General features: G+C 43.7%; 1 protein-coding gene across 1 annotated transcript in view; it reads left to right on the top strand.

Annotated features, from left to right (window-relative positions):
• Window positions 1-25,761, top strand: part of Stmn2 (stathmin 2) — a 54,885-nt gene extending 29,124 nt beyond the window's left edge. The window contains exons 2-5 of the mRNA XM_052716345.1: window positions 68-163; window positions 4,468-4,640; window positions 14,504-14,695; window positions 24,396-25,761. Coding sequence (XP_052572305.1) covers window positions 68-163; window positions 4,468-4,640; window positions 14,504-14,695; window positions 24,396-24,455 — 521 coding nt within the window. The 3' untranslated portion in view covers window positions 24,456-25,761. The remainder of the gene's footprint in view (window positions 1-67; window positions 164-4,467; window positions 4,641-14,503; window positions 14,696-24,395) is intronic.
• The last annotated feature ends 430 nt before the right edge of the window (window positions 25,762-26,191 follow it).

Genomic DNA, 26,191 nt, shown 5'->3' with positions numbered 1-26,191 from the left:
AATTTAGAGAGGCATTAAGAGGAAATTCAGAAAACGGAGCATTCTAACCTTGAATCTTCTCTTTCAGCCTACAAGGAGAAAATGAAGGAGCTGTCCATGCTGTCACTGATCTGCTCATGCTTCTACCCGGAACCTCGCAACATCAACATCTACACTTACGATGGTGAGCAGCCTGCAGCAGAGACACCTCTAGCTGCATAATTAATTGGCAGGAGTCGGAATATATGTACTTCTCTCTCGGAGCTCCTAACATAATTAGATGAGCATTTTATAGATCTCGGTGTTGATTTGTTGTGTCTGGCCATTAGGTCTTATTGATTGCTTATTGCTCGCAACACTTTGAAGTTGGTGCTAATAAACAGCACATTAATGTCTCTTAAGAAGCATGGCTGGCTTGTTGTTATCAACATGCTCATCAGCATTCTCATCAGCAAATCACAATCCACAAGACGTCTTTTCAAATAATGAAACACACTATACTACAGTTACATTAGATCTTAATTTGCAAGAAACCATTTTTCTACATAGATCACTCAAGAAGTAGAAAATCTACCATCATCACTATTTTGTGAGTAATTTTTATGAGTAAGTGCGAACAAGCGAATAATGATGATCAAATTCATACATAAAACTGACTTCTAACTAAAGTCACAAGCAAAGAGGGATTAAGTAGAAAATAACTTCATGCCACCGTAATGGTTCAGACTTAAAATTCCAGCACTCAGAAGACTGAAGCAAGAGGATTGCAAGTTCAAGGTTAACCTAGAGAACATAAGACCCTGTTGAAGAAAGCTAAATAACACTCTACAGTCGGCATGACCGATGACTTCATTTTGTGTTTGTGTGTTTGTTTTGCTTGTTATTTTGTTGTTGTTGTTGTTGTTGTTGTTGTTGTTGTTGTTTCGTTATTTGAGAAAGGGTCTCTCTGTGTAGCCCTGGCTATCCTGGAACTTGCTGTACAGAACAGGCTGGCCTCGAACTCAAGAGATCCCCCTGCCTCTCAAATGCCAGGATTAAAGGCATGCACCACTGTGCCAGGCTGCCAATTGACTTTATTGAAGTGCAACCTCTTAAGTTTGCTTTGTGCCAATTCAGGGTGATTAGGTTAGTTTGGTTTCATCTCTGGATCTTCCAATGTGTGTGTGGCCCCAGGCAAAAGGATGCTTAGACTCTTGGAATATCATTTACTCTCTCCTCCTAGGAATGTTGGGCAGAGGGTATTACATGTCTTACCTTGATGCCTAAGAGGTACCCAGGAACTGTCTGTCTTTAGCAACAGTATTAGTATCAACCTCACCTAATTCGGCCAATGTAATCAAAATAAGGCAGCTATCTGTACCAGATCTGCCTGATGTCTGAGAGGCTCGCAGTTATTCTGCCTTTCCACATATGTAAAGATCATTATAAAGAAGGTGAAGGGCAGGCTCCCAGTCTTAAGTGTCTTAAAATCTATTTGAGAACTCAGAGTCATTCTTCTTCTGGTGCTGTTTGGATGACACACACATTAGAAGGGCTAATTAACTTTCCAGAAGCAGCTGTCTCTGTGTGCACATAACCAATCCATCTCCAACCAAAACTTCCACTGGAACGCATGCAGCAAGCCCAGTACCTGTAAGTCCACTGAGTCAACACATCAACTACATCCGTCAGTACTATCTGTCAGATGTTGCTGTTAGTAGGAATCCAGTTGTGCTTCTTAAGAGACTGTAAAATCTGTGCTGTCACTGAGATTCAGTGATGAATTCATCATGGTCCTTGCCTTCCTGGGACTCGGAGCTCTGTAGACGAGTCTTAAAAGACACAAGGAGAGCTCCAATTTGTTGGAACATAAGGGCTGGGATGGTTTCTGCTGCTTTGGGACTTAGGAAAGCAAAGCTGTGTGAGCTGTTTGAAGTTGAAGAGACAACTCCACATCACTCATGCACCACTTCAAAAAAGATTCAGTAGCGACTTTCATATTTCCAAAGAGTTTACTTGGCCTTATCTTTCGCCTTGATAGTAATTACCTGAGCAATGTAGAAATCATGCAAAGTGCTCTTTCTTGAGCTCAAATGAAAGTACTCTGTCATGTATTACAGTAAGAGATTCATCCATTGAGTGTTTAGGAATCCCCTGGGGGTCTTCAGGAGACACCTACACTTGAAATATTAGTGACACATAGCAGTGGCTTAATCCCAAGAAGTTTCTGGTTGCAAACAAAGATCAGTGTACTGAGACTAAAGGGTAGTCGTGTGGGGTTCAAATCAAAGCACTCAGCTTAAACTGAAAACCAACAGATGAAGTCTTAAAGAAATTAGTAGATTTTCCTACATTGGGAGCTATGAAGTTATAAATGTCCTAGAAGATACTACCTATTACTGTTTTATGTTATAAGTTATTTTAGATTATAAATGATAGTACAGGATTAATACATGAAAGTCTGATAATAAGCCTATCAATCATATTATGATTAAAATTTGAAATTCAGGTAATCTACTTGTTAGTACGTATGGCAATGATATGCGTGGCTGGCAATTTTCTGTTCTCTTTGTTTAATTAACAATTAAAATTGTATGTGTTTACAGTGTGCATTTTTAAAGGATTTATTTATTTATGTATATGAATGCTCTATCTTCCTGTAGGTCTGTACAACAGAAAAGGGTATCAGATCCCATTATAGATAATTCTGAGCCAAGATGTAGTTGCTGGGAATTGAACTCATGACCTCTGAAAGAGCAACCAGTGCTATTAACCACCTCCCCAGCCCTACAGTGCCCAATTTTTAAATATAATATGCACTGCATAGTGGCTAAACCAAGTTAGTTAACATATGCTTATCTCATGTGTTATCATGTATTTCTGGCAAGAACCCAATCAGAGAGAATAGATTAAAAATGTTTAGACTCTGACAAAATGGAGTTTTATTCCATCATAAAAATAAAATAAAATTGTCATTTGCAAGAATAGATGGAACTGGAGATCATTTTATTAGTAAAGACAATCAGATTCAGAAACGCACATATCTCATTTTCTTTCGTATGTCTGCATGTATATACATATATGGTGTGAAAGTAGGAGGAGGGATATGTCGCTGAAGTTTTCCTGGTCCTGCCTGGCTCCCGGGGCCCTGAGGCCGTTTGAACCCAAGTAAACACACAGAGGCTTATATTAATTAAAACTGCTCGGCCATTAGCTCAGGCTAACTATTAACTAGCTCTTACATTTAAATTAACCCATAATTCTTATTTATGTTTAGCCACATGGCTTGGTACCTTTTCTCAGTTCTGCCTTTACATCTTGCTTCCTCTGTGTCTGGCTGGAGACTCCTGACTCAGCCTTCCTCTTCCCAGAATTCTCCTCTGTGCTTATCCCGCCTATGCTACACTTCCTGCCTGGCTACTGGCCAATCAGCATTTTATTTATCAACCAAATCAGAGCAACACATTCACAGCATACAGAAAGACATTCCCATCAGGGATATTTGGGAAGAAGGAGACCAACCAGAGGGAGACAGAGAAAGACAAGAGAGGGTAATAGGGGACAAATATAAACAAAGTGCATGATGAGAAAATTTGAAAAAGTCATAATCACACCCATAATTCTGTACAATGAACATACGCTAATAATTTTTAAATGTAAAAATAACACAATATGTTACTATTATCACTGTAGATCACATTGTACTGGTTGAGGTTTTTGTCAGCTTGACACAATCCAGAGTCACCTGGGAAGAGGGAAGCTCAATTGGAGATTGACTCCATCACATTGGCATGTGCACAGGTCTATGTGGAATTTTCTTGATTGATGTAGGAGGGTCCAGCCAGCTATGAGTAGGTAGTGTGACCCGTGGTCTTGGATTGTATGAAAAACCAAGCTGGGCAATCCATGGAAAGGAAGCTGGTGAGCAGTGTCCCTCCATGGTCTCTGCTTCAGCTGCAGCCTCCAAGTTTCTGCTTAAGTCCCTGCCCTGGCTTCCCTCAGGGACAGATGGTGATGTGGAATTGTAAGCCAAATATACCCTTTCCTCCAAAGTTGTTTTTGGTCATGGTGTTTTGTCACAGCAACAGAAAGCACACTAGGACACTTATGAACATATTTTAATTGTCTAGCTGAAATTTCGTACTATTTAACCAACATCTCCCCGGTATCCATCAGCTTTGGCAGGCACGTTACATTCTGTACTTTGGAGGATAGGCAATCTTTGTCATGCTGTGCCTAGCTTTCTCTTATACAATGCACTCCAGGTTTATCCATGTTGTTGTTGCAAATAACAGAACGTACAAAATTTGTCAACAAAAACATCCATACTGTTTATTGCACAGTCGAGCTGTGGGAATTCATGAATGTTGGAAACAAGACAGAGCTGATTATCTTGGTGCAGCACTTGGCCTCCATTTCCTAGAATAAGTGCAAGTGCTGGACTCAAGTCATTAAAGAAGTCACTCGATTCAACCGCCCGCTTACCATTCTCCAATGTCCCTTCCATAGACATGGAGGTGAAGCAAATCAACAAACGTGCCTCCGGCCAGGCTTTTGAGCTGATCTTGAAGCCACCATCTCCCATCTCAGAAGCTCCACGAACCTTAGCTTCTCCAAAGAAGAAAGACCTGTCCCTGGAGGAGATCCAGAAAAAGCTGGAGGCTGCCGAGGAAAGAAGAAAGGTAACTTTCTCCATGAGTTTTTGTTTTGTTTTTTGTTTTGTTTTTCAGAGACGGGGTTTCTCAGTATAGCCTTGGCTGTCCTGGAACTTGCTCTGTAGACCAGGCTGGCCTTGAACTCACAAAAGTTTCTAAGGTCTCTCCTTTTTTCCTTCTTCCCCTCCACTCTCACACATGTGTATGCACACACACACACACACACACACACACACACACACACACACACATACACACTCACATGTACATACACACAGAGAGAGACTTCAAGCAGAAATTCCAAGAGACAATGATACCTGAATGAACCTGCACTACCCCAACACCTTTAATTTTCTACAGTAAGATACTAAGAAAACTGTGAGCATTAAGATCTGAGGGCAGGGGCTGGAGTGATGGCTGAGTAGGTAAGAGCACTTACTACTCTTACAGAAGACCCCAGTTCCTCTCCACAGACTCATGGTACCTTGCAACTCCAGATCCAGGGAATCTATTGCCTCTGGCTTCCACAGGCCTCTGCACTCGATTGCACATACCACCTCCACCCCACCACACACATGGATAATTAAAAATAAATATTTTGAATGATCTGAGGGCATTAAGACAGCCTAGCAAATCTATGCATTGGAGAAAGTCTGGCTGCACGTATCTGTCCCACCAGGAGGCATTTCTTCCCATCAAGTCTTCTCTCACAAAACTCATCCTTGTCCAGTATTTCCCTCCCGCTTTGTCAGGATGTGTTTTAGACTCCTGTGGCCACTAAGAGTATCCTGCACACACAGTTTTATTATATAAGTGAAACTCTGCTTTTTAATACTCTTTATGTTGTCTACAAAAAAATCTGCCAATATATTAAATACTATAAACTATTAATATTGTTATAAATTTATATTTTAAATGCAGAAACTGAGCTCCTAACCCAAATAAATGCACAAGACTGAACTTGTTGCAACCTCTTTTGCTGTGACTTGCAGGCATAACTAACTGTCTTGTCTAACGCTCTGTAGTGCCTGTTGTCCTTGGAACAATTGAAGTTCTCACTCAGCAGAGACAGCTTCTGTGTAATGGGCACAGCATAGTACAGGAAGACATATACATGGAACACACACACACACACACACACACACACACACACACACACACACATCCAAAGTTGACACAGAGCTCAGAATATAAAGTCAGTGGCTGGTCCAAAATTAAAATTCAGAAAGCAAAGTTCAGTTTCATGGGTTAGTACACTATGGCATTAGCAGCTACTGTTCTTAATTCACAGAAAACAGCTGAAGGAAAAAGAACACAGATAATAAAAATTAACTGAGCGTTAATTTATAAAACTTATAAAACTCCGTGAAGTAACTAATTAATGGTTCTGGTAAAACTCCTACATCTTGACAACAGTAAACTATTAACAGTTATTTAAACAATTAAATCAAACTAGAAATTGACCATGTAGCTAATGAACATTGACAAATGGACTCAGCCAGAATTCTGATATTTAGGGAAAAAAAATTGGAATCTTTTTTTCTAAGTGGCGTATACCATTATATTTCTTGTGCAATTTGGAATTTTTTCAGTGAAGAAATCACCATGTGGATTATGTTCTAGTAGTAGACTTTCAATTAGGAGGAAGTACAGCTAATTAAGAAAAAGTACCAACTTAAACATTCATCCATTGATTTTGTTTTTCTGTTGGATTATACTGATTTAATTAGCACTCATGTGAAAAACTGCTAATTCTCTCTAAAGAGTCCTCAGCAAACGCATACATCTCAGTGTATCCAGGTGAGGACACACAAAGAGCCCAAATCCAACTGCACCAGCTAAAGGAGACAGTGGGTGTGAGACTGGAAAGTCCAAGAGTGCCTGCAGAAATAAGGATCCCTGAATTGAGATGATGCTGAGTTATCATCCAAACTCTGTTTTCAGGCCGCCATTTCTTCTTGTGTTTTCTACCTGGCTTCACTGCCAGGGAAGTTTGGTTACCCTCACTCCCCGGTCACTTTCCAACAACACAGCAACTCAGGCAGAAACAGGACTTCTCTTTCTTGCAACCAGGTTGCAGCCGGGGTTGCCCCATGGCTGAGGAGATACAGCAGTGTGATACTCAAACTTAGGCCATTCACCCACCACTGGAGAGATGGTTAGGCAAAATCCGGGGGTGAGGCAAAAGAAAACGAAGGCCTCACCAGGAAAGGATGCGGATGGAGCTTAGAGACACAAAACTGCAGGTACCCATAGTCGTCTGCCAACCTATAGTGTTCCTGTAAAAACCCGGACAATTATTTAGCTCATGTGCTATGGAATGTGTAGTTCTTTTGCCTGCTGGCATCCTATGTGGTGGTTTTTATATAAATAGAAAGTAAAGAGCTGTGTGTGCATGCTGCTACATAAAACTGTATTACCAATTAGAAATTCAGTAAACCGCCGGGCGGTGGTGGCGCACGCCTTTAATCCCAGCACTCGGGAGGCAGAGCCAGGCGGATCTCTGTGAGTTCGAGGCCAGCCTGGGCTACCAAGTGAGTTCCAGGAAAGGCACAAAGCTACACAGAGAAACCCTGTCTTGAGAAAATAAAAAAGAAAAAACAAAAAAACAAAAGAAAGAAATGCAGTAAACCACATACACACTGAAAATTCTTAGTGGTCAGATAAAAACAGAGACATGTTATATTAATTTTGTTAATACTTTAAATTATTCATACTCAAAGCATTATATCAATGTGTAATCCATGGAGAAATACTAGTAAGTGAGACATTTCTTCTTGTCATACTGTTTTAAGTTGAGAGTGTGGTTTACCCCTGCAGTGAGTTCCAATCATACTAGCCATCTGTGGTCCGTAGCCACTCAAGTGAACAGCCCCCCACACTGGTAGATCTAACAACTTCTATAGTAGTGGGAAAACTTAACATCTGCTTTTCCAAATGATACCAAATAATTACTCAATTGACATTGAAATATGTAATCTCTAGAACTTACCTTGACATAGAAACTTAGAAAGTGGAGAGCACCCCATGCTGGGATGTCTCCACTGTGTTATCAAGGCCAGCACAGGAACGTTTAGAACCCATGGCCCTACATTTTCTTCCTGGCTTCCCATAGTCTCTGTTCACATACTGTCTAATCCTTGTAACTTTCCAGGTTATAGACTAGAAAACAAACAAAAAACAGTTTCATTATTAAGGACACACAGAGACAAGCACAAAGAACATGTTTTGAAGGCAGTTGTTCAGACTAGTGGACAGGCAAGTTGGGAGGGAACACCAGGTGAGACCCCACTGTGTAAGCCATAAAGAGATATGAAATTTTTGCATAAAACAAATGCTTCTAGATGTGGATAATAAAACTAGCCTGGTGATAGTAGCACACTCCTTTAATTCCAGCACTTGGGAAGCCAAGGTAGGTGCATCTCTGAGTTCAAGGCCAGCCTGGTCTACAGAGTGAGTTAGTTCCAGGACAGCCAGGGCTACACAGATAAACACTGTCTTGCAAAACAAATAAATAAATATTAAAAGCATAAATGAATATTAAAATGCTGCTAAAAACTGAGAAACAGAATTCAGACATAGTCACGTTATCCTGGGCCTATTTCCTTTCCCACACATGGCAAATTTTAAAAATTCTCCCCAACATGGCATTTACATGTGTATTAATAGTACTTTGCTGTTGTTATAAACAGTTGTTACTGCCAGCCAATATCCCCAGTTATCTTAAGATAGTAAGCGTTTTCTCACTAAATTGACATAATCCTAACTCCAAGTAAATACAGGAGTAGACATGGGCAGAGGTGTGAGAAGGGATTGTTATTAGGACGTTCTAATCACAAAACCACTTATTAGGATGTTTAAGGCCTGTCCTGAGACTCCAGGAGCCCTCTGTGGGCCAGGGGCCCGAGTTGTACAGAAGGGGCTCTCTGAAGTCAGGGCTGGAAGGCTGCTACCCAAGTGTCTCCACAGGGATCAGATGTACTGTGTATTAAATACCCTGGCAGTTTCCCCAAGTCCCTAGGCCACTTGCGCACAGTCATAGCACTGACCATATGGTGACTAGCTTGGATGGAGCTGCACAAGCTCCTTCCAGCCAGAACTAATGCTCCATGGTTTGGCTGATAGAAAAGCTTATTCTAAAAAGAATGCAATTTTTCTTGCTTTTTCTCCCTTATTGAAGTACCTCTGGCAATCAGTGTCCATTTTCTTTTTAAAGTCTTCAGATTGCAACTGACCACAAATCCCTTCCACAGAGGAGAGTGCTGGTTAGTTTGAGTCACCTGGGAAGAAGGACTCTCAGTCGAGGGGTTACCTCCGTCAGATTGGCTGTGAGCATGTCTGTGGGATGGATGCTAACATTTTGGCCATCCAGGCACTGTGCCCATTCATTCAAGGTTCACATAGCAAGAGGCAGCAGATCTAGGCTTCCACACATCCCAAGTGGGTGATCCGACGCACTCTGCTGTTCCAATACCATCGTTAGTGATTTCTCTTTCCCACATGTCCCAGGGCAGGTGCTCTATGGTCTATCTTCAGTGACTACAGAGTTTTATGGGTGTCTTTCAAATCGTCCCAAGAACACGCGGTTATCAGAATATCTGCAGTTGAATCTATCTTTCCACCCAATAACTGCTGCCCTTGGGCAAGTCATCTAAACTCTATCCTCTTGCCCATCATCCTAGTTTGTTTTCTCTGGTCTGATAAACATCAGGACCAAAAGCAGCCTGGGGAGGAAGGGGCCATTTGACTTACACTTCCAGGTCACACACAGTCCATCACTGAGGGAATTCAGGCCGGGAACTCAAGCAGGAACCTGGAGCAGAGACCACAGGGAATCTGCCTAAAGGCTTGCTTAGTTTGCTTTCTTATACAACCCAGCCTACCTGCCCAGGGGTGGTGTCACCCACTGGGAGCTGGCCCTCCCGCATCAATCATTCATCAAGAAAATGCCCCACAGACATGCCCACAGCCAATCTGATGGAGGTATTCATCAAGAAAATGCCCCACAGACATGCCCACAGCCAATCTGATGGAGGTATTCATCAAGAAAATGCCCCACAGACATGCCCACAGCCAATCTGATGGAGGTATTCATCAAGAAAATGCCCCACAGACATGCCCACAGCCAATCTGATGGAGGTAACCCCTCGACTGAGAGTCCTTCTTCCCAGGTGACTCAAACTAACCAGCTCTCCCCTGTGGAAGGGATTTGTAACAGGTCCCCTGTCACACAGTAGTGTGAGGAGGAGGAAGTTACTCTCTGCACACATGTAAGGAGCACCATGAGGGGTCGCCTAGCCCTAGATAAAGTGCACCAAGTTCTGCCTTTGCAAAGATTATGGTCCAGCAAATGATTTTACAAAGGAAAGTGGTCCTGGTTAATACTGCTGCCACATAGTGCATTTCATAAATATTTTAAATATAAAATAGTCTTTATAATAATATATAGAATAATCCAGATGATAAATAATAGATATGTAAGTAGATCATGCCATCTAAAACTGGCTTGAAAAACATTAATATTATAAAAAAAAGATGAAAATGTAATGATACTTATGATCTTAATAAAACTGTAAACTAAAGTAGATTAAATTAAAAGGCTCCCAATTCAAATCTGTCCAGTAAGAGTTAATTCCTGTGACAACATCACCGCAAAGTGAATTCTAATGACCTATGAACCTCTGAAAGAGAAGTGAGTTCCTTGCTCTAAATGAACTGGTGTGAAAGGAACCATTAGTAGCCAAACCAGGTAGCCTCAACTTCTTCATTTGTAGCCCTAAAGTTTTAGAATAGGCCCCTCTTTCTCCCTTACAAAATTACCAGACCCCGACGTCTGTGAGGTCAGAACCAGGTGCAGTTTACGCGGTTGCCAACCCTCTCACAGCGCCGGCTCTCGGTCTTTATGGGGAGGAGCCTCTAACTCTTGCAATAACTCCAGGACATGTGACCGACTCCTCCAACGACGTGCTGTAGCCACACAAAAACATAACTCTTGATTTAGATGAAGGGTAATAGAGAGTTTATTCTTGAGTCAGCTGGGAACAACTATGGCCCAGGAATAGAGTTTCCGGTTTCCCCAAACACCAAGTCACAACATGGGAGCAGTTTCATTAAGATTTGTAGGAACAAAACAAACGGAATTATAAATCAAGACACTTTTCAAATACACTAGGGGAAAGATGGAACAGGCCGGTCAGAGCACAGCGGAGAAACCTCTGCTGGAGGACTCACTGCTGTCTGAGGCTTTGGGGTTGGTGAAACCTCATGGTCTGTTTAGGCCAGTGCGTTTCAAAGGGTTCCAAGTGGTACTTTCAAGGACATTAGGTCACACACAAAGGAGGATAACAGCTTGTAATTAGGTCCTAGCTCTGCAATACTCCAACACTTCACATTGGAGTTCCTCCTAACCAGTCTATTCGGACCGACCAGGCAAGTTTGTATTCTTTTGGGAATTGTAATCCGCAGCTGGCCTCTTAAGTTGGTAAATGGCATTTCTTAAAGGAAGTAGTTTTCATATAGTCACAGTTCAGTATTCAGGACGCCAGCATGCTTCACAGTCTTAAAATCTTCATATGTGGTCTTCTTGACAAGCAAGAGTGCACAGACTTTTCCTGTGCGGGGACCTCAGCAACCCCATCTTCAGAAGGAGAAGAGCTCATTATGAAACTCCAGGTTTTCATCACTCTAAGTCCCTTTCTGTACTTCTGGCTTTTCAGCGTGAGGTGAACACTGTGGTCTTTGTTTCACACAGCTACACTCAACTGTCATATTTGAGCACGTGGTTTTTTTGCCCTTAGCCATGTCAACAATGTTCTTTCAGTATTAGCAGAAAGTCTGATGCTTAGAGGGCCGCATTCAGCCTGCTAGTGGAAAGGTCCTTTTGAACTAAGGCATTTGATGTTTGATGAATGGCCTGGGTGTCAAGTAATATATCCTACAAATGATGAAAGGGCACAAGAAGACAGAGTAACAGGAGTATGTGTACTTCAGAAGTAAATGGGAAACCAGTGGCACCTACAGTGTAGTCTTAAATCTCTTCTGTGTGTGTAAAGTGAGTTTTATAGACCAGTTAACTCAGATTTATCATCCAGTTCATCTGTGTAGTAATTAAACTCTTAGACTCAGTAGTATAAGAGATGCTAATTAACCTCTTCGCAAAATGTTCAAGTGTTCCTAAATGGACAATAACTCTTCTCTCTGTTTCATTACTGTGCGTCATGTACCTCTCGCATCATTATTCCAGTGATCCTGAGTTCTATGTGACGGTGTGCACAAAAGGTGCTCACCAGCAATCTGCCTCAGTTTCCCAAACAGTGAGGTAGACAGGGTTCTCCCGTCTCCCCGGATGGCACATTTGAATGACTCAGCTCTGTATTTGCCGTAGCTTACTGCTGCCTTACGTCAGCTGCCCGCCACCTCACCCAGTTCTCCATTTCAATTCTCAGAGAGCTTCTGTGTCAGAAACACTCTCTCAGCCATGATCCTCCAAGGTCATTACTTGTCTTCAAACACTCATATGCAACAACGTTTGCCAGGGTCCATACTCCACCTCCCTCTAAACCCACACAGCCCACCCTACTTCCTGCTAGTCTGCCCAACCACAGCACAGAGTAGGAACATCTGTCTGAACATGCAGCGAGAACTTTACTCCCACACACAGGTAGGAACATGCTTCCACTTTTTTAGATCCTGTGTTGCCATTGTTCAGCTTCTCCCTCATTTTAGGTCACGTCTTTATATAATTTTCTGAAGTTGCTGTTCATTTGCTCACTGATACAAATGCTGGAACCAAAGCCCATCTTCTTCCTTGATGGTCCAACTGCAAGACTGAGCCATGTTCAGGGTTGATTTCTCCAAGGAATAAAGCCAGGGATGTTACAGGCAGAAAGAGCTGTTAGCACACTGCAATAACGGAGTCCTAAGTCTCACTTTCAGCACTGGTAGAATTATGGAGAGCTCCTGTGGGGGACCAGCCCCCACACTTATTTACCCCAGGAACTCTTGAGGAATGAGGGATAAGAGACTTAGTTAGAAATAGAGAGGAAGAGAAAGAGAGAGAAAACAGGATAGACTCAGGTGGGCCTGGATCCTTATCCACCAGCCCAGAACTTTATTCCAAAGGTCTATTTATAACGATGCCAAGGGGTGGAGCAAAAGACCTGCCCCTTGCTAGTTACAATCACCTGGTACCCAGGCCTGTGGTCCAATCAACCTCTTATGCAGTCCTGCTGGGTACAGCCACTAGGAAACCTAGCGGGCTCCAACAAGCTCCAGAGCCCCTAAGCTATGATCTAGTGAAGGATTTGTCTAAACAGCAAGTGCCAGGGCTGGGAAGATTTCTCCGTGGGTAAAATGCTTATTTCACAAACCGAAGGACTTGAGTTCAGCTACCCAGCATCCATGCTTACATACAGGCACTTGTCTAGAGCCCCAGTACTCTAGGGTCAGAGACAGGTAGCTGGATCCTGAGGCTCACTGGCCAGCTGGTCTACAAAATGGCAGGCTCCAGGTTCAGCAAGAGACCACATCTCAAAAATAAGTGAATGAATAAAAATGAAGAAATCGTTGAGGATTACCCTAATACCAAACTCGGACCTCCACATAAGCCTGCATAGGGGAGGGCACTTACACACATGATTGCAGGCGCACACACACACACACACACACACACACACACACACACACACACAAACACACACACACACACACACACACACACACACACACACACAATTTAATACTGTAAGGTATGGAGGCTCATTCCTTTAATCCTAGCACTCAGAGGCTGAAGTGGGAAGATGGCCAGTGTGTCTTGCAAAGGGTAGACTTTGGCCTACCAGCAATGGAATCACTGGGATTGTTAATCAAAAGCATAAATTCCTTGGCCTCACTAAAGAACCTTGGAAACAGATCTCAGCAGGTAGATACTGGGTTCTCTGTCATCATCAAGCCTCCAGTGAGTACATCTGCAGAGAGCCATACATCCTGCTGGTGCTAAGGAGAGAGAACAGGAACAAGACTCAGCTAACTCCAATGGCTCTGCTCTCACTCCTGAAGGTCCCAGTAACTCCTCTGGGTGTCCAGATGAAGAGTGACACCAGAACCAGGGCTTTCTTCTGGTTTTGGCCAAAAGGACACTAAACACTGAAATTATATAAATGCTTCCAAGTCTCTGCGGAGTATTTTATGTGTATGCATGTTTTGTCTGCATGTGTGTCTATGTACCATGTGCTTGCTTAGTGTCCAAGGAGCCAAAAGAGAGCATTGGAGTCCCTAGAACTGGAGTTGAGGACAGCTGCTTGCTGCTATGTGGGTTCTAGGTATTGAACCCTGGTCTTCTTCAAAAGCACAAGGTGTCCTTTGCCACTGAGTCATATCTCCAGCGCCCGAGAGAATTTATTAATAGCTGGTGGGAAAGGGGGAGGAATGGTGTGAAGTAAAATGAGAAAGTGAATTTGATTGACAAAAGTTGAAAGGCTCCTATAAGGCCCACGCTATGGTCGGCCAGAAAACAGTGGGGTAGAGAAAAGGGCAGAAGAGAAAGGAAACCCAGACCCAGGCCTTTCCCAGTTTCTTCAGGTTCCCACGGAAGGTTGTGGTCCAGTGGCGCCTTGTCGCACTTCCTGTTGCAGAAATGCTTAGCAGCCTCTTATTTAAAAAAAAAAAAAAAAGACAGAAAGAAAGAAAGTCCTCAATGAGAGTTGGTGCCATTTCTAAGACACTCTGTCCAAAACCTTGACAGCTGAAAACTCAGGGAGCCACATTCCCCGCCAGCACATTCTATAGAAAGTGCTGACGTCTACAGACAAGAACGGGCTGGACGGCGATGCTCATGGCTGCAGCGCCAGCCAGCACTCCGCTAACTATAAATGGGCGTGTTTCCTCCCCAGTCTCAGGAGGCTCAGGTGCTGAAGCAATTGGCAGAGAAGAGGGAGCATGAGCGAGAGGTCCTCCAGAAGGCTTTGGAAGAGAATAACAACTTCAGCAAGATGGCGGAGGAGAAGCTGATCCTGAAAATGGAACAAATTAAGGAAAACCGTGAGGCTAATCTAGCTGCTATCATTGAACGTCTGCAGGAAAAGGTAAGGGCACCAGAATGCTGGGGGGGGGGGGGGGGGGGGACGTGCCTGTGCAGCACTGCTGGGGGGGGACATACCTGTGCAGCACAGCTGGGGGACGCGTCTGTGCAGCACAGCTGGAGGACACGCCTGTGCAGCACAGCTGGGGGATGTGTCTGTGCAGCACAGCTGGGGGACGTGTCTGCAGCACAGCTGGGGGGCGTGTCTGTGCAGCACAGCTGGGGGGCGTGTCTGTGCAGCACAGCTGGGGGGCGTGTCTGTGCAGCACAGCTGGGGGACATACCTGTGCAGCACAGCTGGGGGACGTGTCTGTGCAGCACAGCTGGGGGGCGTGTCTGTGCAGCACAGCTGGGGGACATACCTGTGCAGCACAGCTGGGGGACGTGTCTGTGCAGCACAGCTGGGGGGCGTGTCTGTGCAGCACAGCTGGGGGACGTGCCTGTGCAGCACTGCTGGGGGGGGACATACCTGTGCAGCACAGCTGGGGGACGTGCCTGTGCAGCACAGCTGGGGGACACGCCTGTGCAGCACAGCTGGGGGGCGTGTCTGTGCAGCACAGCTGGGGGGCGTGTCTGTGCAGCACAGCTGGGGGGCGTGTCTGTGCAGCACAGCTGGGGGACATACCTGTGCAGCACAGCTGGGGGACGTGTCTGTGCAGCACAGCTGGGGGGCATGTCTGTGCAGCACAGCTGGGGGACGTGCCTGTGCAGCACTGCTGGGGGGGGGACATACCTGTGCAGCACAGCTGGGGGACACGCCTGTGCAGCACAGCTGGGGGACACGCCTGTGCAGCACAGCTGGGGGGTGTGTCTGTGCAGCACAGCTGGGGGGCGTGTCTGTGCAGCACAGCTGGGGGACACGCCTGTGCAGCACAGCTGGGGGACGTGTCTGTGCAGCACAGCTGGGGGACACGCCTGTGCAGCACAGCTGGGGGGGACATACCTGTGCAGCACAGCTGGGGGGCGTGTCTGTGCAGCACAGCTGGGGGGCGTGTCTGTGCAGCACAGCTGGGGGACGTGTCTGTGCAGCACAGCTGGAGCATGCCGTGTGCTGCGAACAAGCCAGGACAGTCAGCCTCAGGCTGCTGTCATCTTGTAGTTTGACTGTGGCCTGACCCTGGGGTGGAAAGAGGGAATTCTACATCATCACTGGAGCCCTTGTTAAATGTTCCATCAGACAGTGGACTCAGGAAGACTGGCCTCAAATGTGTGTGACTTCTATACAAACCAGTGTCTTGGAAAAATACCAAGTTGCATATATTTAATATTTAGCTTTATTATATTAATGCTATAATAATTAATGTTAGTATAAAATTAACAAATAATATTTTATTAAAATAATATATATTTAATACAACATAAATATTTGTCATGAGCCCATTCTCTCCATGTAAGAAAATCTGTAAGGAAATCTGGAGCATGGAGCACAGCAGAGGGACTATTTCATCATGTTCTGGTGTCCTCAGGGCTTTCTCCATATCCCCCTGCCCATGTACAAACATACACACACACACACACACACACACACACACACACACACACACACACCTCCCAAAAGTTTGCCTTTGAAAAAATACACAATGTAGCTATGAATAGTTTTGCTTTGTCCATTTCCAGAAACTGAATTAAGCTTGAAAAATAGCAACCCTGAGAAAGATGCATCTATACTTCCCACCCTCCGGCCCGTTCGCACAACTACGTTATGTCAGACCCTGCAAATGCAGAGAGATACTGTCATTGTCCTCTGAGCACTGAGAGTTTACACTCAAACTCACAATCCTCCTGCCTCAGACTTGGAGCTCAAATTACAGACATGTGCTACTGTACCCAGCTAAAGTCTTTTAAAGGTATTATTTCCCAGAGGTCGTTTTAGTCAGACGTGCTCTTCATGGATGTTTGAGAATGCTGCCCGGGAAAGGGTGCGGGCTCCAGCACAGAAGTATGACACTGGGGCTCTGGAAGATGTGTGAACAGTCCTAGGGATTTGGGCAGAAGCCAAGAGGGTCAACTTTAGATGAGCTTCTTTAAGTTTACAGGCAGTGTGTCCATGCCCCTCAAAGCAGCGCCCTGTCTCTCCCAATGTCTCCAGTTGGACTTCGGCTCACCACGTGTCACATGTGGTGGCACCTAAGCACGTGCTTACTGGGATCCAGGGCAGCAAAGTTCCCTTGGTTGTCTCTGTTTTCCTAATCTTGACCCAGCCACATTTTCCTCAGTTTACCCTTCTCTTCAGAGGATCTCCTTGCTTACCCCACCAGCAGTGGTACCACAGACAGCAGAGGGCCATGCGTTCAGTCTGGAACAACGTACCCGCCTTCTCTTCACATCCTAGGCCCTAAAAATATTCCAGTGCAGTTACCATGGATGGCATATGCTGGTCTCACGCTCTACCCTTCAGTGTGCACATCGAAGTCTGCATCCCTCCCAGGCCAGGAGCACTATTGGTTTTGAATTAACATGCATGCAAACCTTCAACTTATCCCTCTTGATTTTATTTGTAAACTAGTTCATAAAATTTATATACTTCAACTAGCATTTCTAGCAGTGTTGCTTTTAACAAACAGATAGTTTTTTCTGTGTGGTTTTGTTGTTATTGTTTGTTTGTTTTTGTTTGGGGGTTGTTTGGGGTTTTTTGTTTTGTTTTTTGTTTGTTTGTTTTGGGGGGTTTGGGTTTTTGTTTTTTTGAGACAAGGTTTCTCTGTGTAACCACTCTGGCTGTCCTGGAACTCGCTCTGTAGACCAGGCTGGCCTCAAACTCACAGAGATCCACCTGTCTCTGCCTCCCGAGTGCTGGGATAAAAAGTGTTTGCCACCATCACCACCCTGGCTCTCTGTGTTTTTATCTTTACCCATCCCCTGCCCCTTTTTCTCATAGTTGAACCTTGCCCCCTTACATACATACATGCACGTACACATTTCTAACTGAAATTCCCCTGAAAATATCCAGCCTGTGAAGGGTTTTTAATTCATGGGATCAAGCTACAGCACCCCAGGAGATACCTAGCCATCTTTGTTATTTTTCTATCATCATGATGAAACACCATGACCAAGACAACTTACAAAAGAAAGTTAATTTTTGACTCATGTTCCAAATGGCTACAGTCCATGACTCCATGACCATCACATTGAGGAGCATGGCAGTGGGCAGGCAGATATGGCACTGAAGCAGTATCTTGAGACTACATCTGGATCCATGTGCGCGAGCAGAGAGCGTGACATAGGGGAGTAGCATGGGCTCTTGAAAACTCACAGTCCACCGCCAGTGACACACTCCTCCAACAAGGCCACACCTCCTGATCCTTCCCAAACAGTTCCATCAACTAGGGACAAAGTATTCAAACTCATGAGCCTACGGGGCCATTTTTATTCAAACCACCACATCAGTTTCTGAAAACTCTGTACTGTTCCAGCATGTACCCAGGTTTGAGAACTACTCTACAACCTATTCCGATTTCAATTTCAGCTGACAGGATTCTAATCTGGCTCACATCATATGGGACAGCCAATATTATTGCTAGAACCAGGTTTTCTTTGGCTTTCCATAGCTAAATGAATACTTTTCAAATCATGTAGAACCTTTGGCCACTGACAGCCAACATCTTTTATCTCCTCAGTGAAATGGGAAGACCTCCTAGGAAGTACCAAATTTCCTTCTATGTGCTATATTTTAAATGAATTAGAGATGTGGTGTAAAAAGAGTCATCTTCTGTTGCGTCCATGTCTGTGAGCATTAAAACTACTTCTTTCCTAAAATAGGGCAAAGCAAATTTGCTATGATCTATATATAGCCTTTTGGTTAAATGGAGTCAAAAAAAGTAAGTTGTGTAATGCTAAGAGTGCATGGAGCCGCCCCTGTAACAGAAACTTTTCTGAAACTTGACATCTGGAAAGGCAATTACTTCAGGAATTACATATTAATGAGTTAATCACTCAGAGAGCATTTACAGGGTCTCTGCTGTGTGCTCAGAAGCCTGGAAGGGGAAGTGGTAGAAAAAGATGCTCACCAGCCAGACACAGTAGACCTCACTTATAATCCTAGCACTCAGGAGACCATGCAGGAGGGCCACGGATTTGAAGTCAGACTGGGATACATAATAAGTGAGACCTTGTCTAATTATTAATTATGAGAGAGAATTGCCCATTATCTATTGTCAGTAGAAATCAATACACACCAACATTCCCATACTAAGGAAAACACCCTCTCTTGCCCAGCAGAAATATTAAAGAGATGCTTTCTTCCTAGTCTGATGGGTCCCTCCCTGCTCTACTGCACTCCTGAGCCACCTGAGGAACCTTCCACCCATCCCACCTGCCAGCCTGCCTTATGACAACAAAAGAAAACTCAGAGGAGTTCCCTGCAGGGCTCACACAACCAGATTTACCCTCACCAACTACAAGTGTAGAACTTAACAACTTACAAGGAAGAGACGCGATCTCTGCACAGTTAGCAATTTTACGTCTAATTATCCAACCAGCAACAAGTAGATGCATTTGTAGCCATGATTTTAGTAACAACAGCAGTACATAACATGCTATAGCTTAAAGTAATTTTTTTCTTAAAAGAATAAGATTTGTGATTCTTTTTCCTGTGAGGTGACTTTGATGATACATAAGTGTAGATCTCAATCCTTATTGTCACATATATTGCTCCCTACATTCTTCTCATCTGACTTACATTCATTTTCTTGTTGTTCTGATTCACAAGTGCTGCTGGCGTGACCAATTAACTACTGAACGTGTCTGATGAAAAACTGATAAAGGGGAAAGGGATTGTAACCAGCCATTGTTGATTACTCAATATAGGCAAAGGAACTTTCACATGTATGATCACATTTAATCCAAACAGCAATGCTACCAAGAAATAATGTTATTTCATTCCACATCTAAAGAACCTGTTCCTTAGAAAGTCTACTACATTTGGCCAAGATCACAAAGCTAGAGTGTAGGAATGAGTGCAAGCCTTTCCCAGACCAAACTGTGTCCTCAGCTGAAGTTGTTACTCTTTATTAGTCATTGACTACTGCATCACAAACAGTCTCAACAGAAGCATTAGAAGTGATCTCCATGACTATCCTTGATCCCATGACCACCAGCATCTTGATATATGACAACAGGACTTTTATGAGCTCTCCCAGCTTAATTCTGATCTATCTTTTGTGCCACAGACTCAAAACATTAATAAAAAGAAAGGAACCTGATTATGCTGACATCATCTTGCACTGAAATAAGCTTAGATAATGGAATTTCATAGAATTACTGTCTGAGATCATCTAGTTCAAGCTCTTATTATATTTGATACTTACGGACATTAAAGAAGCATTAAGAAACAAAGGAAGGGAAGGCAAATGACTTCACATTTCTTGACTTCCAGTAAGAAATCTCTAAGTCATATTTTTCAGGGGACCAGAAGTTTTCTTAAAGCCACCTTTCATACATGTCTTCATTTAAAAGTAATGTTTACAGTGCCAAAATACTACTACACTTGCCTTGAAGCGGAGTTGGGGGAGGGGAAATTGCAGAGAAAATATTTTGTAAATTTAGATGTGCTTAGGCCTAGCCTGTCCAGGACCTCTAAGTTCACCTAGCAAAGTAATATGAAATTCATAACAAAGTAGATATTACTAAAGAAGAAAGTCCTTAGTGAACTCCATAGGCAACACCTTTAGTGAACTCCATAGACAACATCCATAGTGAACTCCATAGACAGCATCCTTAGTGAACTCCATAGACAGCATCCTTAGTGAACTCCATAGACAGCATCCTTAGTGAACTCCATAGACAGCATCCTTAGTGAACTCCATAGACAGCATCCTTAGTGAACTCCATACACAGCATCCTTAGTGAACTCCATAGACAGCATCCTTAGTGAACTCCATAGACAGCATCCTTAGTGAACTCCATACACAGCATCCTGAGTGAACTCCATAGACAGCATCCTGAGTGAACTCCATAGACAGCATTCTTAGTGAACTCCATAGACAGCATCCTGAGTGAACTCCATAGACAACATTCTTAGTGAAGTCCATAGACAACATTCTTAGTGAAGTCCATAGACAACATTCTTAGTGAACTTCGTAGATAGACAGAGCTTCACAGCTGCCTTAGGAGCTCCAGCTGGAGTTTTCTGATTGTTGATCAGGACCACAGGCTGATGACATCACTGCCTGTGCAGGCCTACACTGGCTTCTCCAACGTTTTCATTTAAAATCACATCAACACATCAGGAGTATGCATCTCATAATTTGGTATAAAGTTCCCAAATAGCAGGCCAACTAAAATTCCTGAAAATATTTTCTTAGAAACTCAGAAGAGTTATCTAAATTTCCTTTTAAAGCTATCTCAAACTCAAATTAAGTCTTTAATTTCCTCCAGCAAACCCCTTGCTTTACTAATTTGAGTAAGAAGTAAAATCCAAAGCAAACTAATAATGCTAACTCTAGTGTTTACTCTTGTGAAGCTGCGTTTCACACTGGAAGCTCTGTTGTCTTCCAGCACAAGAAAGGTCTCGGCATCTTCTGAGTTTTCATGGGAGCCCAGCTGTCACTATCTGCATGAGAAAAAGACAGTGCTACAGCTTTGCCTCATAATTATTGAGCACAAGTGGAATCTGCTGCATCTGCACTGATTTCCCCACATTTCCAAGCAACTTCATTTCTCTGCATGTACCTTTTTTCCTTCTCTTTGTGACTTTTCAATGTATGTGAAGGGCTCGTTTAAACCAATTAAATCACGTTACTTTGAAAATCTTTCTCTAGAGTCAACTTTCCACTTCCACTAATTTTTAACTTTTGAGGAAGTACAGGATATGTGACATTTTTCCCCCGCCTACAGCCTAAACTTGAGGGGAAAAAACATGTCATGTTCATATATAACTAATGATGAATCTAACAACCTGTTAGTTATATGAACTTGGAAATTTTAGCCTTCCTGTGCCTTGGTTTCTTCTCTGTAAAATGGGACTAACAGAATCTCTACCACAATATTTTGAAGATTAAGGAAATCAATCTAAGCCAAATCTAGACAGATGCAGTTGTGACGCATGTTAGGTGACAAGCACATGCTCAGTGTTATAGTGTAAAGAGCCCTGTAAGCACAGACACTTGACATTAATAGGTTTTAGTAATAAGATGATTGTGAATGAATCCAGAACCCTGTAAGCACAGACACTTAGCATTAATAGGCTTTAATAATAAGATGATTGTGAATGAATCCCAGAAACTATATGAGGAGAAAAGCAATTTTAAAATGTTCTAAATGGAAAATGAATAACATTACTAATAATTAGCATTTCAAAGTTCAATTCAACAGCCATTTAGTACCTCTATGCAAAACTACGTGCCTATGGTCATCCAATGTAGAAGCACAAACTAAAAAACTCTAGATCCACCTTTTCTCCATCAGTTCCTCCTTAGAAAGTTCACTTCCCAGCCCAAGGCTAGTGCTTTTAATAGTAGGGTTCCTTGTGCAAATAAATATCCACCAACCTCATGCAATGTGCCCTGCTATGAAATGACACCATCAAGACCTTATAGCCCAACACAGCCAAGGAAATGAATTCTGCTGTTTAGAACCATGTGATGTCAGGAGCCATTGTCATGAGCTATTGTAGCAAATACAGCTTGTAGCAATAGACAATTCAGATGTCAACCCACCAGAGGAATGTTTCTCAGATGGGGTACCCTATTCAAGCAAGGCTTGCCGGCCGTTAACTCTGAATACTATTGCTTCCATCTGTAATTTCTTATGCAATGACAGCTATGATATCTCCCCATTACCATGTATTTTCATGGGCATACATATATCCATGGATGGTCAGGAAGATGACTTTTCATTAGCTGTACAATTTTTTTTTGGGGGGGAGGGGTTTCAAGACAGGATTTCTCTATGTAGTTTTGGTGCCTGTCCTGGATCTCGCTCTGTAGACCAGGCTGGCCTCGAAACTCACAGAGATCTGCCTGTCTCTGCCTCCTGAGTGTTGGGATTAAAGGCGTGCGCCACCACCGCTCCGCAGCTGTACAGTTTTGATATGTAGAAAGTATATTAGGAGATGCTTCACAGCCAGAACTAGTGTCCCACGTGGACTGTAGACGTTTAAAGTCTGATTTGTTCCTTTCACTCAGACTAACAACAATAACAGTCTCACTTGAATCTACACAAACTGCACACATTTAGCTCATACTTACCTCAAAGCAAGTTCAAACTAGACAAAAGGCCTTTCTAAATAGACAGTAAGTTTAAAACTTTACAGTTATGCACAAGGTCAGAGTCACAAGTGTCTACCAAGATTATTAACACAAAGCACCCTAAGGAAAGCCTGCCGATTCTTCACTTGCCAAGTTTGCTGACAATAGACCCATGTCTAAAGTCTGTCTCATTTGGGCACTGTGGCCCTCCCTCTTAGTCCTGAAACCTTGAAAAGTGTGTAAAAGCCATGGTAAATGGCTAGGCTCCTTATCGCTTACCCTAGGAATGTGCTTTTGACCGATGAGAGGTCACTCTTGTAACTTTTTCTATTGCTTCAGGCCCCCTGTGAAGGAGGAAATATTAGGCGAGATGAGAAGAAGCAGGAGGATGACAACAGGGAATTAGAGCTAAGAAATTATAGACAATTATTAGGCCAAGAAAATTAGGAGAACAGCAGAAGAATAAAGAGACATGAAACGAAGTGTGGCGTGGACAGATTCATTCCCTCACCCTCAGATAGTTCGTTTTTCCTCACTTATTGTAGTGTCTCTTCTGAGCCCTAAAAGAAGGTTTTAAGTCTGGTCCTTAAAAGCCTTCGTTAATGAGACTGCTCCGTAAAAGGGAAGATTTTATTTATGCCTGCGTTCATACGCACGGTGCAACTGTATTGGCTTTTGTTCTCATGAAAAGCCTTTATGAGGAAAGGATGGCTGTGATAGGCCTTAGGGCGTATGCTTACAGTCTTAACCAGCAGTGATGCAACCTCAGACATTCGAAGTGTCGTGGAAAGATGACTGGCCCAGACTGACTCCACCAGTGTGTGCCAGAGAGTACAGGGCAGCGCTGGAAACAGGCTCGGCTCGAGTTTGGAAGGGCCATCACAAACAAGGTTTTAGGTTTGGTACCAAAGCCGCCTCTCTGGATCTCAGTTTCCCAAAGTGCCTGTGAGCAAGCACAACCTCCTTAAAATAGCCCGAAAAGGGAACTAAAGAATTGAAATGATGGAGAAACTAACAATGTTATATTTATTGCCAGTCTCAGAATTTATACAGCAGTCAATGTATTCCAGATTTTCCTATTGATCATTTGGCCTTTTGATCATAATTTAAACAAAGAACAGTGTTGTTGCTGGTGGTGGTGGTGGTGGTGGTGGTGGTGGTGGTGGTGGTGGTGGTGGTGGTGGTATTAGAAGTCCAGGATTCGGGTACAGTTCCTCCGTAAAGGCTTGCCTGTCATTTACAAGGCATTTGCTTGCAGAGTTTGATCAGCAGCAAGGGAGGGCAGCGTATGAGGAGGGGTTGTACAGAATAATAACGATACTTGTAATCTTCTCTACTGTGACGTTTCTTGGGCCCACATTTTCCTTGTGAAGTGAAGACAATCCCTTTAGGAATTCCTCTTTAGACAGATAGCGCACTGGGTTATTTCTAACCAGACACGTCCAGCAGAGGCTAGGGTGGCTCTCCTCTTTCCCTGGACCACATGGACTGACCTCCTCTTCTGCCTCTGATGTCTTCTAGGAGAGACATGCTGCGGAGGTGCGCAGAAACAAGGAGCTCCAAGTGGAACTGTCCGGCTGAAGCCGTGGCGGGTACGGAACCGTGGCGGGTACGGCACGCCCCTCCCATAGTAAATCCCCCTGCCGATATTATAATGGATCATGAGCTATCAGTATGGGAAATGTATGACATGGTTTAAAAAGAACTCATTATTAAAAACAAAACAAAAAACAGAATCAAAAATAAAATAAAATCAATGCGGTCTCTTTGCAGAATGTTTTGCTTGATGTTTAAAAAAGTACCTTGGATCTTATTTTGTAAATATTTACATTTTTGTTAAAAAATACGAGTATTGCATTATGCAAGTTATTTCATAATCTTACATGTCCTGTAACAGGCTTTTGATGTTGTGTCTTTCCACTCAAATGAATTTGCGAGGTCTGTCCTTTTCGAAGCTCCCCATGTGGAATTCTAGACCCTGCCCTTTTCATTCCAACAGAAAAAGGAGGTCAGTAGACAGTCTATGGTGCTAGAAACCCACCATTGCCTAGTGACCTAGATGACTTCAGAATCTCTGAGCTTGACCACGCCCACACCTAGACCCCAGGTAGTGTGTCTCCACATTTGTCTGCTCACAATCTGCTTCCTGCCTAGAAACCACAACGCCAGGCTAAGGAAAACCACCGAGCATAGCACTTCCTTCTGCTTCTTGTGCACTGTGTGCTACAAATGTGTTTGGGTTTTAGAAAGGGATGGATGGGAAGACAGACCTGAGCTCAGCCAGGGTAGAAGCAAAAGGCTGAACCTTTTCCAGTGCTGAACACACATGCAAAGCCAAAGGAAGGGTTCAAGGAGCCCTGAAATCGCTCTTCATGAAGTGGGCTTACTTCTCCTGTTTCAGTTATTTTGATGGAATGAATTAATTAGCGTGTCGGGTGGCTTATTTGTGGATGCCATGGGTGATGATGTTCATTTTAAGCTTTTGCCTATAGTACAAGCACATGATGCTGCTGGATATTTTTCCACTTGGAGACTGTGAGCTGGTTGTTGCATTAAAAACACAAACAAAATCACAAACACTGTGGACTTTTCACTCAAGCTGGTCTTTCCTCCCCAGTGTAGGGCAATCCTGCCTATAAACAAAACCAAATCACTCCATCTGTGAAGCTGACGCAGTTAGGGGGCTAGGCAGGGCATTTGTGCCAACTAAAAGAATCAGCAGATACCCAGCATAAGTACCTATTGCAGTTTTGAAGTCTTTTCTCCCCCAACTCCCAACTCCCGAAGGTTGCTGCCTGCATATTTACTCTTCATTAGTGCTATTTTCCTGTATGTCATTGTGAGCAAGCTGTGATGAATAAAGAATTGGAGTTCTGTGAACTAATAACCGTTTGGTCTGGTCTCTTGGCCCTGGATGTTCTGACCCTGGTGTTCAGATTGTAGTAGGGTGGCTGCTGAATTGGGCCATCTCACAACAAACAGGCAGTAATTAGTTTGGAGGAAGCCCATGGCCTGCTGGTTGACTTCCCTTGTGAAACAGCGGGCCACTTCTTTTCCCCTCCCTTGGACAACAGGCCGACACAGTGGGAAAGGCCTTCAACCGTTCCCCTTAGCAACAGGCAGAGTGGAGGAGGAGCTGAAGTCCAGGCTGGTCGTGCTGAGGAATCGAGCCTCGTTCCAGGCATTGTGAGGTTTCTGGCACCATCTCAGGTCCTCGCTTGCTGCCCACAGGACACCCCCAGCCTGGGCCGTCTGTTAAAATGTGACTTCCCTGCCACCCTGCCCAACTGTGTCCTGCCAGTGAGCACGCTGGACAC

Source organism: Peromyscus californicus, unplaced genomic scaffold, assembly GCF_007827085.1.
Source record: "Peromyscus californicus insignis strain IS unplaced genomic scaffold, ASM782708v3 Scaffold_5__1_contigs__length_169319896, whole genome shotgun sequence".
Taxonomy (NCBI): Eukaryota; Metazoa; Chordata; class Mammalia; order Rodentia; family Cricetidae; genus Peromyscus; species Peromyscus californicus.
This window is presented reverse-complemented; position numbering and strand designations above follow the sequence as displayed.